The sequence below is a fragment of the Zootoca vivipara genome, chromosome 4 (genome assembly GCF_963506605.1).
Source record: "Zootoca vivipara chromosome 4, rZooViv1.1, whole genome shotgun sequence".
Lineage (NCBI taxonomy): Eukaryota > Metazoa > Chordata > Lepidosauria > Squamata > Lacertidae > Zootoca > Zootoca vivipara.
Window position 1 is genome coordinate 76,411,702 of NC_083279.1, and position 16,076 is coordinate 76,427,777.

The 16,076-nt window shown below is 41.3% G+C and overlaps 1 protein-coding gene across 3 annotated transcripts in view; it reads left to right on the forward strand.

Annotated features, from left to right (window-relative positions):
* The window catches only part of STARD13 (StAR related lipid transfer domain containing 13), a 134,281-nt gene extending 124,017 nt beyond the window's left edge, over positions 1-10,264 (forward strand). For all 3 annotated transcript variants that reach the window (XM_035115924.2, XM_035115923.2, XM_035115926.2), the window contains exon 14: positions 639-10,264. In XM_035115924.2, the coding sequence (XP_034971815.1) occupies positions 639-756 (118 nt within the window). In that variant the 3' untranslated portion in view covers positions 757-10,264. The remainder of the gene's footprint in view (positions 1-638) is intronic.
* Positions 10,265-16,076: the final 5,812 nt, after the last annotated feature.

The following is a 16,076-nucleotide window of genomic DNA, read 5'->3' on the forward strand; positions in this document are numbered from 1 at the left end:
AACATTTTACAGTGTATAGTTTTTGCCTTCAGCCCTGCACCCATTTGTGAAAACAGAATTCATCTGAACAAGTCATGCTCATGTGTTTGTGACCAGGACAGTAATTTATGTGAGTGCTGCAGAGTTGTTTTTGTTTGTCCTCATAACAACACTGCCACCGTTCCCATTTTAAAGATGAGAAAATGGCCCAGCTAGATAACCCAAGAAGTGTAAAGAACATGTCACAGGTTATAGAAAGCATGCTTCCATCTTTTTTCTGCACATTTGGACTACTACGACTACTTTCAGACATGTGAATGCTCTTCAGAGATTGCAGAAACACACAGCAGAAATGCAGGCGCTCAACCTTTGTATTATGTGCAGGATGCAGGATTTGAACCCAGGTTTCCTGGACTCGGGCCAAGCAATCTAAACATTGTCCATACTGCCTTTCTCCGTGTCAGGGGTAAAATGTACATTTTATTCTGTGTAGTGGAGTTTTTAAGTGCATGATTTTCAGGCGTGACCTTGGGGGCGTTGTTTAGCACCGTGGTGCGTATGAGAGTCCTTTGCCTGCTTTTTTAGTGTTTATGTCCTACCAACAAGATGAGGCTGGGGGAAGAACATGCTTACAGTAATTTTCCTCTTTCTCCCTCCAGAGGTCATTCATTAGAGTGGTACAACAAAGGCTTTGGACATCTGTGTGCAGCTGAAGTTGCCAATATCAGGAATTCATTTCAACCGCTGATTGCTGAGGGACCAGAAACAAAAATATGAGTGCTGGATACCGACCTATATGGAGTTCCATGGACAAACTAGAGCCACTGGGTGATTTTAGCCTACATTTGTGCAATAGCCAAGCAAGGATTGCTTGGGCAGCTCTGCCATGGTCTGGTAATGTCACCCACTTACCCTCCCAGCCCCATCCTGTATTTGTTAATCTCCTTCACTGAAGAATATTTGTCCAAGAACTTTTTCAGGCTACACAAATTTACTGTGGTCATTGCTTTTCCATTGCATAATTGTAATATTTAAAAGCTTCTGAGAAGCTTATTTTAAAGTGTAAATAAGAGATGTAAATATTGTATAGACTTTGCTATGTATCATATCTGCCTATATATATATATATATATACACATATATATACACACACACATATGTAAATATAATAAGTTTTGTATATAAGAGAGAACTTTCTAGAAGAAACTTCCTGCATCTGTTTGGAATGATTTCCATTCTGTTAGATCTCAGCAGCTCCCAGCTTTTGTAAACAGCATTTGCTATTACTGTTAAAACTATGACATCATCAGCGTGGTGACTATCAGCCAAGTGGAGTACTTAAGCTGATCCTATGTTTGCAAAGCTTATATAAAGAGATGCGTAGAGATGGGCACACAGGGTTGAGAAGGGGCTGCTAAGAGGCGAGAGAAGGCAATGAGCAGCAGGAAAGCAGTCTGGTCAGATAGTATTGGCAGGCAACAATCTACAATTGCCTGCAGAAAGCAGCAGCTGAGAATATATGCTAGGTATCTTTGAAAAAGGAATAGAGAAGTTACAAGATCAGCTGAAAGCTCACTATTTGCAGTTTTCAGAATATTTGCTAAGACTGTTGGGCTAATCCTTAGACACCATGGTAAACAAGGAAGTGCTTAGAACAGCTGGTGAAGCAACTGTTGAGCCCATGTGACATCTTACTGCTACTTACCACATCCAGTAACTGTTGCTTAAACTCACAGTGCAAGGATGGGCCTTCAAATCAGTCACTCCAGAACAGTCCTCTTCACATCTGTAGGGATGTTCTATACCAGACATCCCCAAACTGCGGCCCTCCAGATGTTTTGGCCTACAACTCCCATGATCCCTAGCTAACAGGACCAGTGGTCAGGGATAATGGGAACTGTAGTCCAAAACATCTGGAGGGCCGAAGTTTGGGGATGCCTGTTCTATACTATAACAAACAGTACTTAGTCTAAGGCTTTGTCATTTGATATCCTATCCAAAGATTTGCTGTCCCAGGTCATAAAGTTTTGGGTCCCAATTCAGAGAAAGTTGCTCATGGTTAAATTTCATTGAAATCAAATGGAACTTGAGTGGGTCATGACTAGCGATAGCCCTGAAGTGAGCCATGCAGATAACTTTTTGCGTTGTGGGGTTTTCCTATACATAAGTAATAAACAAAGTTTACAGTTCCCTGTTTCAGCAGCTCATAACTGTCTTTGAAAAATCATTGTGGCCCCATAGTTTTGTTTTTTCTCTGCAGCTCAGATTATAGTCCAAGCCGCACAAGAACTTCTAACTCACTTCCACCAACACCCTCACCTGGCTCCAACTGTTCCAATGGCAGCAGAAGCAGAGGCTCTTGATTCACTCTCTGGCACCTGAGATGTGCTATGCCAGCATTCCAAGAGCCCGGAAAGAAAAGAGAAGGAAGCAACAGCCAACACAGCCAGGCAAAGAGAGAAATGAGAGACCCTTTACAGCCAGGCAACTGGGTAAGGAAGTTCAGTGCAGTGGGGAGTAAAGGATTTCTACTGCATTGAGCTCCCATTGCTGGGGCATGTGATGGGACACAAAACAGGCATAGAACATTTCCCAACATTTTAGCAAATTAATACAGTTGGCCAAGCTCATATTTGGGAAACCCAGCCTAATGGGCGGGGTCCAAATAATAAATTATTATTATTGGGCTAACCCTTGTCCATTACTTGTCTAAGTTTCCCCATTGATTTTAATGAGGCATAACAGTGATTAACTTTCTCTGATATGGAGCTTTACCTCAGGATACAGCAACAGCCAACCCAGCACATCGCTAACCATTATATTCTACTAGTATTGCACTCATGTTGCATGCCTATAACGAAGTACAAATTGGACTACTGGTGTGAAGAAAACAATACCCAGCAACACAGCAATTTTGCCAGATAAACATTGTTTCCAACAACATTAGGATCATTAGAAATAATAACATCTATATAGCTGCTGATGTTGTTAATAATAATAGTCTTAAAGCAACCCACTTAGAATTATTGCTTATATAAACACAAGCTAATGTCCCCATTGTATTTGAAATTATTCCGAGCTTTGTTTCCATCTGCACAATAGGAACGAGATGTATTACAGGACAATCCTACACAGGCCTAGTCAAAAGAAAGCCTCATTGATGTTAACGGAGCTTACTCCAAAGTAAGTGTGTCAAGGATTACAGCCTTAATAAGCTTTTTACTAAACAAAATAAGCTTCTTACAATGTGTGTCATAAATTTAAAAAGTGCAATGGTAAACTCTGGGAAGAGGTAGTACTGTTTCTCTGGAGCACCTTTAAGAACACAAGAAGAGCGTCCTGGATCAGGCCAAAAGCCCGTCTAGTCCAGCATCCTGTTTTCACAACGGTGACTGTGATGCCACCACACAGGACATGAGTGTGACAGCATTCTCCCCACCTGTGAGTCCCAACAACTGAAACTCCAGAGGCATACTGTCTCCAACAGTGGAGGGGCAACACAGTTAACCATGGCTGGTAGCCTTATCATTGCCGAATTTGTCTCATCCTCTTTTAGGTGGCCATCGTTGCCTCTTGTTGGGAGCAAAATCCTTAGTTTAACTAGGTGCTGTGTGAAAAAGTACTGTCTTTTGTCTGTCCTGAATCTCCAAACATTCAGCTTCATTGGATGGTCCTTTTTCATATGATGGCCTTAGGCCTTGATCCTAAATGCTTGGCTTGGAAGAAAATCTGTCCCGTTCCAATGGGACTGAACTTCCAAGTCAGCACATTAGGATAGCAGCTGTCCTCAGGATGTCATTTTGTTCCTCATGAATGAAAACAGGAATAGCTGCTGGTGGTATTCTAGAATGGTAGCCTAAGAGTCCATTGGCAGTACATAATCAGGGAGTACTTATTTCTCATTCTGAAAAGGGGGAAATGTTGTAAAGCAAATCATTATTTTTTGAAGTAATTTATGGAGACAGGGTGAGCTTTTTTAAAAGAAAGGAAATAAACTAGCATGGAACAAAATGCAGTTTCGTTCCTAATTTAGTTTAAAATATGCAGTTATTTTCATATGAATTAGTCAGATTCACCCCAACTTTCTATATATTGTGGTACATGGTTGTTTTTTTCAGATTGCATACTCACTTGTGAGTAGGCCCCATTGAATTCAATGGGCCTTACCTCTTAGCAATGACATGCATTGTGCTGTCAGTGTTTTAATTCATTGTTTTCAGTCAATCAAAATGTGCCATTGAATTTGATTCAGTAGAATACAGTATATTTCCCTGAAAGAAGAGGGTTGCCTTTTTCCTGTCAGGTCTCTTTACCTTGAAGAGCAGAGTTGGCAAGCACAAATTAATTCAATATATGAAACTTTTTCCAGCATGTCAATATGCGGCAGTGGGGAAGGATTTCTCCTTGTCACACAATGGTTGTTTTTAACCATGGTGCAGAAACAGCTTTTCACGGGATTCTATGGTGACTATAGTCTGCCTGGATTACATTAAAGCTTTGTGATCTCTGTAGGATTGTGCCTATAAGAGCAACACACAGGAGCTTCAGGAAATGTCTGGTCTAGGTGATATACAAACTCCAACCTCGATGCCATGCACCATTCTCCCAATACTTCATTTCTAGAAAGAGCCACGGTATTAATATTAAACCATACTCATATTCACCTCAGTGTGGGATGCAGACTGAGGCCAAGACCAAAAGAAGGAGAAAAAACCTCAGGTTCAGGATCGTAGACTTTAAATTTGGTGAGCCTGGGCCAGTCGTGGCTGATGGACGGCAGCAAATGTGAATACCTGACTCTCCCCCAGCAGCATCACTGTCACTTAATAGGAGGGCGCGAGTTGAGGCAGCGAGGCTCTTCCCATTGTCCCTGCATAGCAGTGATGCCACCGCTCCTCACAGGCCGCAACTGGCCCAGCCTTACCAAAAGTACACTAAGGGGTTTCCCCCCCCCCCTCATTTTCATCATGGCCTTAGCTTGCATGCAACACCTGTAAGAAGTCTAGAAACTAGAAAGCCCAAAAGCATGTCATGTGGTATTTCCATGCTGTACATACAAGTCCCTCCAACAGACACATTGTGAAATTTCTACCAACGTGGAAAAAACAATCATTGCCCAACTTAATAATCTTCATGAAAAAAACCATTTAATAAGTTTGTTTAAAACAGCACTAGAGAAGATGCCATCCGATACTCACAAAATTGTTATCCATGCAGACAAAACACCTACTGGGCAACATGTAAGAAGATTTAATTCACCTCATATTGATGAAGTTGCCATTGTTATTGTGGGAGACCAGTTCCAACCAAGAGATATTGTACTTCAACGAAGAAACAATACATTAACAAATGTTTCTGAGACACATTGATGCTATGACGCACTCCAATACCCACTCATTTTGGGGGGATAGTGCTGATGGATATCACTTTAACATTAAAATGATAAATTCAATCACTACTACCTACTCATACCAAATAATGATTAGAGATAATGAAGCCAATCAACTTCTAAAATATCAACAGCTGATTCATCAATATATCGTTGATATGTATGCTAAAATTGAAACAGAGCGTTTACTATTCATATGCTTAAATTTTTAAAAAAACTGCATTCAGAGCAATACATTCATTTACGAGATGCTATTCAAAATGATGGCAATACAAGTGCAATTGGAAAACTAACCATTCTACCATCCACATATACAGGTAGTCCACGCCATATGCATGAATATGTTCAAGACGCAATTGCATATGTACGCCACTGCGGTCGCCCAGACCTGTTTATAACATTTACATGTAATCCAACTTGGGACGAAATAAAAAAACTGCTGCATCCAAACCAAAAAAACATTGACAGACATTACAGCACAAGTTTTCCAACAAAAATTAAAATCACTGATTGATTTCATCATAAAGCATGAAGTCTTCGGATCTGTGCACTGCTGGATGTACTCAGTAGAATGGCAAAAAAGAGGATTGCCACATGGCACATATTTTAGTATGGCTTTACAATAAAATTACTTCAGAAGAAATTGACAATGTCATCTCTGCTGGAATCCCCAATGTCACCATAGATAATGGTTTACAAGAAGTTGTAACTAAAAATATGATCCATGGACCTTGCGGTACAATCAACCCAAATTCTCCATGCATGAAAGATGGAAAATGCTCAAAACACTATCCCCGACCATTTGCTGCAAACACAATTACAGGAAATGATGGATATCCATTATACAGATGAAGATCACCAGAAGATGGTGGAAATTTCTTCACTAAACAAAAACAAAAAAATAGACATTGATATAGATAATCGATGGGTTGTCCCGTATTCACCATTACTATCTAAAACATACAAAGCACACATAAATGTTGAATACTGCAACTCCGTAAAATCCATCAAATACATTTGCAAATATGTCAATAAAGGGCAGTTTTCACAATACAAAAAGAAAAACAAAATACGGATGCAATCATAAATATTGATGAAATTACACAATATCAAACTGGAAGATACATCGGCAGTAATGAAGCCGTATGGCAATTTTTTTTCTTGGACGCACCAGGAGGAACCGGAAAAATGTTTCTCATTAAATTAATTCTCTCCTCAATTAGATCCACAAATGACATAGCATTAGCTCTGGCATCATCCGGAATAGCTGCAACTCTACTACCAGGTGGAAGAACTGCATATTCCACTTTAAAACTACCATTAAATATACAATCCATAGAAACTCCAATATGTAACATTTCCAAAACATCAGGAATGGCTAAAATTTTACAAGCATGCAAAATTATAGTTTGGGATGAATGCACAATGGCACACACAAAATCTCTTGAGGCTCTAGACCGCACCCTACAAGATTTACGTGGAAACAACAAACCATTTGGAAGTGCCTTAATCTTACTTTCAGGTGATTTCAGACAAACCTTACCAGTCATCCCACGATCAACACCAGCAGACGAAATAAATGCTTCACTAAAATACTCCAATTTGTGGCAACATGTTCAAACATTACATTTAACTACCAATATGCGAGTAAACCAACAAAATGCTAAAACAACGGAAATCTTCTCAAAACAATTACTGGATATTGGAAACCGAACAATTCCATTAGATAACACCTCTAAACGAATAACATTTCCTAAAAACTTCTGCACTTTGATAACATCAAAAGAAGAATTAATAGGAAAAGTATTCCCAAACATAGTAAACAATTACAAAAATCAAAATTGGCTTAGTGGACGAGCAATTTTAGCACCCAAAAACAAATATGTCTATGAACTAAACCATCAAATACAATCAAACATTCCAACAGAAACAATTGCATACAAGTCTATTGACACCGTTGTAGGAACAGATGAAGCTGTAAGTTACCCTACAGAATTCTTAAATTCACGTGATCTACCAGAAATTCCACCACACTTACTATAACTAAAAATTGGTCCCCAATTATTATGTCACGTAACATCAACCAACCAAAACTTTGCAACGGTGTTCACCTCACAATCAATAATGCCAAACATTATTGAAGCAACAATCATAACAGGACCTTTCACAAATGAAGATATACTCATTCCTCGAATACCAATAATACCATCAGATATACCATTCCAATTTAGAAGATTACAATTTCCAATAAGATTAGCATTTGCAATGACTTATCAACAAATCCCAAGGACAAACTTTGAACTGCTGCAGTATACATCTAGAAACAGATTGCTTCTCTCATGGACAACTATATGTAGCATGCTACAGAGTTGGTAACCCACAAAACTTAATTATCTACGAAAACAATGACACCACAAAAAATGTAGTCTACCTTCAAGTTTTATAATTCAATTAAGAACAAACAAAAAACCAAAAAACGGAGCACAACTAAAAATCAACATTAAACCAAAGCAATACAACAACTTATCAAATTATTTGCAGAAAATGTCACACCAGAAATAAAACAGCATCCAAGGACATAACCAACTTTAAAAAAAAACAGGAAAAAAATACAACCAACTAAACAAGATCAAACGATCATAAGACAACAAAAATAATTAAAACAACAAATCCAAGGACAAAATTAATATATCCGGAAAAGCAAATTACATCCGAAAATTAAGCAAACAAAAGGTACGCAACCATAACCATTCAACATACAAATGGCATCAATACTCACAATAAATAAATAAATAAACCACAGCAACGCATGACCGGGTTATCTAGTAAAATATATACAGTGGTACCTCGACTTCCGAAGGCGATCCGTTCCGCGGCGCTCTTTGTAAGTCGAAACGTCCATTTTGCACATGCACGAAGCGCGATTTAGCGCTTTGCACATGCGCAGAACGTGCGCGGGGCGAAAATACTTCCGGGTTTGCCGACTTCATAAGTCGAAACCTTCGGAAATCGAGGTACCACTGTAATTTTCACCAACCTTCCCCAACATCGTTGGACCATTGGCCATGCTTTTGGGTTTTCAGTTGGCACTCCACCAGGTTGGAGAAGACTGATTTAGGCCTACAGTACAAGCCAGAAAGTTGGTGCCGTAAACTGGCACCAACTTTTTCAAACTTTTTCAAACCTAGATGAAAATGGCAGATCCATCATACACCAAGATCATCCAAAAATGACATAACACCAATTCAACCCCTTACCCAGTCTTTCCTACACCTGTACAATCAGTAGGGATGAATGATAATTTTTGAGGAAGGGAGTCAAGAAAGTTAGTAGTACTCAAGTAATTCCTGGTTGAGTCAGCCCCTTGGTATTTTGTCTCCGCTCATCAGCCTGTTTCCCTCCTCCACACTTCCACAAACTTATTAAGTTGTAGGAGGATGAGGTGAGGACGGGAAGCAGCTGCTGAGGTGAAAGCTGAAGGCTGCTTCTGCAGAGGTAAGCTCTAGAAAATATTGACTTTTATTTCTCCTGACTCATTGACTGGAAAGGCTATTTTTAAAAAATCCCAGCTATAGTACGCAGAATTAGGCCAAGCATGTTCAGTAAATACTTCTTGGACCTTGTTTTCCTCACTTTGGGAGGTGCAATTTTTTGTTGTTATATTTTATTTGTCCTGACTCACGGACCCGGACATAAAAAACCCAACAGCCCTACAATTCTCAGCATTCCAGTAACAATGGAAATGGCCAGCTCTACCATTAGGCAGAATGAGGCAGCCACCCCAGAAAGCACATCCTGGGGAGTGGAGGGGTAGCAAGACATGCGACAGAGATTGTGTGACCTATATTTACTAGCCCTGAGCTACTTTGCTGTCCTCAGTTCAGGTAGAGGATGTTGTCCCATCACTAGTGTTGAGGTATGATTCAAATGCCAGCCTCATAGTCATCTTGTACATGGGATGGGGAGGGAGCCATTTTGTTCAGGGCTGGTCCTGAATGGAAAGTTCAAATATGTTCAAAAGTCTCAATTGCTGAAAGATGGGGATTAAGGGGCAAAAAATATTTCCTCACATTGTGTCATTTATATGACAATTTCCTGATAAAAAATACATCCAAAAAGTTTCAAACCATAAATACATTATAAACATTAAAAACTGCAGCCACAAAGTATAATTCCAACAAATAATAGATAGTACGATTAAAACCTGGCTGAAATAAAATTTTATTTCATAACCATCTAGGAATGGACAAAGAGGGAGTCATCAGCCCCGATAAGTCTCCCTCTCTTTTTCTCTCGTATGGTAGAGCAGCGAAGTAGAAATTGGGCTTTAACATTTCACTTTGCTGTGGAGTTCTGTGGATTAAATGTTTGGATAGGGTCAGGAAAACTTGGGTTTGGGGAGACATGGATCATCTCCCTTTGCCTCAGATCAGGGGTAAGCAATGAGGTACTCCCCATTTCTTGTGGACAACAATGTCTGTCAGCCCCCAGCCAGTTTAGTCATAGTTGGGGAAGATGGGAGTTGCAGTCAACGGCATCTGGAGGGGGGTCCCTTGGATAGCCCTGCCTCAGACTATTGCTACAATTCCATTTGGTTCCCATGTTTAGAGATAGAAGAAGTCAAGTAGATATGCTTGTGCCATCTAGCAACCATGTATCTGTGAAATACTATGTTTTCTTTTTTAAAATGAGTATTAATCTTATCTATCAGAAGAACACTACCATGTTTTCATTAAGTGTTACATTGCCATTGTTAAGTCAATATGGACATTGTGTGTGTGTTTTTAATGTACTCATATAAATACCTCAATTTTTTTTTTACCTCACGTCTTGTTATCAGTCAAAAACAACCTGTAAATAGATAACATGGAGCTGAATAAAGTGGCATATACTGAAGGATTGGACTTACCATCAGTATTCCTTTTTGTTAACATGCTATTATATAGTATTTCTTAAAATGTTACCTGATTTGTTTTTCCATTCCTTCCCCAGCTATCTGTAAAAGAAAAGCACTGTTAATTTGATGTATCTTTATATTACATTTACATCTTCCCTGTCTGATCAGTGTCCACAAACTTCATTTTCTGTTTTGTTTTTTGTTTCTTTTTTAGCGGCAGGGGTGGACTCAAACAATAAAGTAAAATCACTTATAAACTTTGCTTTACATCTAGTAAAAGCAATATTGATCGCAGAGATCCTCTGAAGCTGTTTCGGTTCAGAAAAGTTTTGCATTGCCTTCTAAAAAGAAGGCAGTCTACTAGTTTGTAGCAATGTAAATGTATGTATTAGTCAAAATAATATACAACAATCCATTATATTAGATATATTGACATACAAAAATGTGTGTGTTAGGGGAGATCCACAAAAAAAAATGCTGATGAATTTTCATCAGGACTTTTTTCAAAAAGAATTGCTAACTGATGTGGAAAAGTGGAGAGCTAAACTTAAGACTGGGGGAAAACTAAGAAACTGAGAGAAACTAAAAATGACAGATTCACCCATCCCTGCTTGACTTGCCAACATACACCACAGAGTCCTGCTATATTCCTCCAATTATTTAAGACACAAGCTTCGCACAGTTTCCATTTTTGCCACTTTATTCTAAGTGTGCTAGGTACATCACTGAAAAATTAAGGCTTACCTTAATTTAAAAACATCCCTGCATTTATTTTTTACTTTACTCAACAGGCTCCTTCTGTAGGGGACTGCCCCACTTTTACTTACAAATCTTGCTGCCTTCTGAATCTCAGGATTATTGGTGAAGCTATGCAGTGTTTGATCTGATCAGCTGCATCACTTTTCAAGTGATGTGCCTTTCCTGCAGGGGCTCCAAACCTGCTGAGATATGCAAGTTATGGTTATATACCAGTGTCTGCTGTTGCATTTGTTTTTATAGAGAGTTAGACCTGGACGTCACCTCCCATTTGCAAATGGGAATCCAAGCAAGCCGAGACTCTCACTAGAGGAAGGAGGGAGCCAGTACCACCTCCCAGGCTGTTGCAGAGGACCCCAAGCCCTCCAAAGCAAATTGTCAAAGGGGAGCAGGAGAAATTGCCTCCCCTTCCAGCAAAGCAGCACAAGTGAAACTCTGAGCACCACAAGTCTGGATACAAACCTTTATTATAATCAATAACCCAGGCATCCCCAAACTTCGGCCCTCCAGATGTTTTGGACTACAATTCCCAGCTTCCCTGACCACTGGTCCTGTTAGCTAGGGATCATGGGAGTTGTAGGCCAAAACACCTGGAGGGCCGCAGTTTGGGGATGCCTGCAATAACCCATCTACTTACCTTATATTTAATGTATTTCCCCAAAGCACTCCTCTTTCTCTCAGTATATCAAATTGCACTCATGGACACGAACAACCTCCATCTGGTGGACAAGAAAAGTTGGGGAGGAGTAACCTTATAAGCAGCCAGGATTGTACAAGGTCAGAGAACAATATGTGCTGCTCAGTTTGACTCCTTTGCTTGCTGAAACATCTACAAACTTCTAGTCTAGAAATCCCATGTCCCAGCAATGTGTGGTGTGGCTCTTAGCATTCCCCACTCTTTTTCAGGCTGGCTGTAAAAAAAGATGCATGGGAAGCAGAAATTTTAAGAGGCCAGTCCTTTCTCATCACTGTTACCTCCAGGCAAGGAAAAGCATTACCTGCTGAATCTGTGTATGTTTAAGATGCAGAAGCTTGGGGGAGTGCGATTCCATGCTTTTCCCCAATATAAAAAGCAGCCAGTGTGGGGCACTGAGCAGCATTGGGCATGTGGAAGGCTGGGGGGGTGGGGTTTCAAACATTTCCGGCTCCCAGTCAGGACAGACCTGAGATGTTTTGCTGTCAGGGGCAAAGGACAGGGTGGTACCCCACCTCTTTCATGTATTGAAGCCAGACGGGCTGAGAGTCAAATCTTACCTTGACACTTCTGATGGGACAGCAACTTCCACCCCACAGCAAGCTGAGCACAGCAGGTGAGGCGAAGGGGTTCCCGGCAGGCCATGCGCCACACAACTCCAGCAATGTGCTACCATTTCCTGCCATGTCCCATAAATATCTGCCACTTGTGGAGCTGCCTTTTTCTAATGGTACACACACACACCACAGCTTTCAGCTGAACAGGGAAGCCTCAAGCAGCCCCAACCCTGGTGATTTTCAACCCAAAGAAACCACCACCAGAAAAGGAAGTTCACACCTGCATTTTGTACAAGTCCATGGCAAGGAGATGCTAGGAGTCAAATAAACAGCTGTGAAAACCCCTTTAGTGAGACCTGGGACGTAATGTATGAACAATGGCATGGCAAGAATCAGAGAACAACAAAGCCTATTTGAAACTGATGCATCGGAGAATGAAACCAGCTCCTCAGAGCAGGCTTCCTCAACCTCAGCCCTCCAGATGTTTTGAGACTACAATTCCCATCATCCCTGACAACTGGTCCTGCTAGCTAAGGATCATGGTAGTTGTAGGCCAAAAACACCTGGAGGGCTGAGGTTGTGGAAGCCTGCCTTAGAGGTTTCCGTAAAAGATTGTGATGGTATAGTTTTACAAACATATATTAGTTCTTCCATTCCAGGTTCCTATGCAATATTTTTTCTTTACAGCATCGGACTTTCCTTTCGCTTCCAGGCATATCCACAACTGAGCATCCTTTCGGCTTTGGCCCAGCCGCTTCATCAGCTCTGAATCTACTTGTACTTGTCCTCCGCTCTTCCTCAGTAGCATGTTGGACGCCTTCCGACCTGAGGGGCTCATCTTCCAGCGTCATAACTTTTATATGCCTGTTGTCTTTGTCCATGGAGTTTTCTTGGCAGGGATACTGGAGTGGCTTGCCAGTTCCTTCTCCAGGTGGATCACGTTTAGTCAAAACTCTCCACTATGACCTGTCCATCTTGGGTGGCCCTGCATGGCATAGCTCATAGCTTCTCTGAGTTATTCAAGCCCCTTCGCCACGACAAGGCATTGATCCATGAAGGGGATTAGAAAGCACTGCTAATAACAAGGCCAGTGGAAGTGATGATATTCCAGCTGAACTATTTAAAATCTTAAAAGATGATGCTGTTAAGGTGCTACACCCAATATGCCAGCAAGTTTGGAAAACTCAGCAATGGCCAGAGGATTGGAGAAGATCAGTCTACATCCCAATTCCAAAGAAGGGCAGTGCCAAAGAATGCTCCAACTACCGCACAATTGCGCTCATTTCACACGCTAGCAAGGTTATGCTTAAAATTCTACAAGGCAGACTTAGGCAGTATGTGGATCGAGAACTCCCAGAAGTGCAAGCTGGATTTCGAAAGGGCAGAGGAACCAGAGACCAAATAGCAAACATGCGCTGGATTATGGAGAAAGCTAGAGAGTTCCAGAAAAACGTCTACTTCTGCTTCATTGACTATGCAAAAGCCTTTGACTGTGTCGACCACAGCAAACTATGGCAAGTTCTTAAAGAAATGGGAGTGCCTGATCACCTCATCTGTCTCCTGAGAAATCTCTATGTGGGACAAGAAGCTACAGTTAGAACTGGATATGGAACAACTGATTGGTTCAAAATTGGGAAAGGAGTACGACAAGGTTGTATATTGTCTCCCTGCTTATTTAACTTATATGCAGAATTCATCATGCGAAAGGCTGGACTAGATGAATCCCAAGCCGGAATTAAGATTGCCGGAAGAAATATCAACAACCTCAGATATGCAGATGACACAACCTTGATGGCAGAAAGCGAGGAGGAATTAAAGAACCTTTTAATGAGGGTGAAAGAGGAGAGCGCAAAATATGGTCTGAAGCTCAACATCAAAAAAACCAAGATCATGGCCACTGGTCCCATCACCTCCTGGCAAATAGAAGGGGAAGAAATGGAGGCAGTGAGAGATTTTACTTTCTTGGGCTCCTTGATCACTGCAGATGGTGACAGCAGTCACGAAATTAAAAGACGCCTGCTTCTTGGGAGAAAAGCAATGACAAACCTAGACAGCATCTTAAAAAGCAGAGACATCACCTTGCCGACAAAGGTCCGTATAGTTAAAGCTATGGTTTTCCCAGTAGTGATGTATGGAAGTGAGAGCTGGACCATAAAGAAGGCTGATCGCCGAAGAATTGATGCTTTTGAATTATGGTGCTGGAGGAGACTCTTGAGAGTCCCATGGACTGCTAGAAGATCAAACCTATCCATTCTTAAGGAAATCAGCCCTGAGTGCTCCCTGGAAGGACAGATCGTGAAGCTGAGGCTCCAATACTTTGGCCACCTCATGAGAAGAGAAGAATCCTTGGAAAAGACCCTGATGTTGGGAAAGATGGAGGGCACTAGGAGAAGGGGACGACAGAGGACGAGATGGTTGGACAGTGTTCTCGAAGCTACGAACATGAGTTTGACCAAACTGCGGGAGGCAGTGCAAGACAGGAGTGCCTGGCGTGCTATGGTCCATGGGGTCACGAAGAGTCGGACACGACTAAACGACTGAACAACAACATTAGTTCTTCCAGAGGTAGCGTTTCCCTCAGGCTGTTGAGTGTGGAACACATAATTTATACATGTGTCTTAATTAAAAGTAGGGAGCTTGCAAAGCTCCTAGCTAGTTATCCACAAACTCATGCAGAAATTCATTCACTCATGAGAAACCAAAGGCTACAAAGCCGTACTAGATGCACCGTTCTTCTCAGTGGATGATGATGCTGAGAAAGAGAAGACTGCGGCTGCAGGGGCTGAAAGTGTGGGGCTCCTGTGTCCTATGCATGCGTGTGCACACTCACATGTGTGTGCACTTGATAGAACAGCTGTTTCAGACCAATCGCCTCTGTGAGGCATTGAACGTCCGCCTGTCAAAACAGAAAAAAGCATTTCCAGCTGATGCTGGAACTTAAACAAGCTGGACTTGTAACAAAATGTTCCAATGTGGCATGCGCCTACTCAGTCTGCTGTGCTTTTCCCCAGGATATTCCAATCCATTCCCCCTCCGACCATTTTCCCACAAAAAAATAATAATCCAAGGATGTCAATCAGTATTCCATGGATGAGCGGCTTAGTCCGTACTGGGCAGGTTTTGGAATCTCCCCATTAAGCTCCCCTGCACCTAAATATTTTCTGTACTTTTGCAAATATTGAGTTTCTCTTGAGTGCACTGATACCTTCCTCTTATGTGTGGGTGGTGATGTTTTGGGTAAATAAAGACTGGCATTCACTGGCAACTTTGGAAATGGAGAGAACTAATGAAGTGATGCCCAAACTATGGCAAGCCATGTAACATTCCTGAGGCTCATGTGTGTCACACTCCTTAAAAACGTACACTGAATTTATACCAGGGTGCATCTAACTACAGGTCTCTTGCACCAGCCTGGAGCAAATCAACAGTACCATATTTCCAACGAGGTAGGGTATTAAACTAATAGAACTAAGCATCCTCAGGAACTGTGTGAAAGGTGACACCCAGTCACATACCCTGCAGAAATGTTACTGGTTAACAACATTAAACTTGTGCACATCTCTCAGGTTCAGCCTTTAAGATGTAAAAGTGAGGCTGGTACATTGCAGGGGTGAAGATGGATAGAACTTACATGAATATTTGTGGGGTTTTAGGAATGACAGCAAGAGTTTCTGATAGGTGGAGTCATGTGGCTAGGGGGAAGCAGCAGCATTTCAGGAGGTTTGAGATGAGAGAGAGAGAGGCTACAGGAGATTGTCCTTCATCCTTAAACCTAAAAATCTTCTTGACTTTCCAGTTAACTAT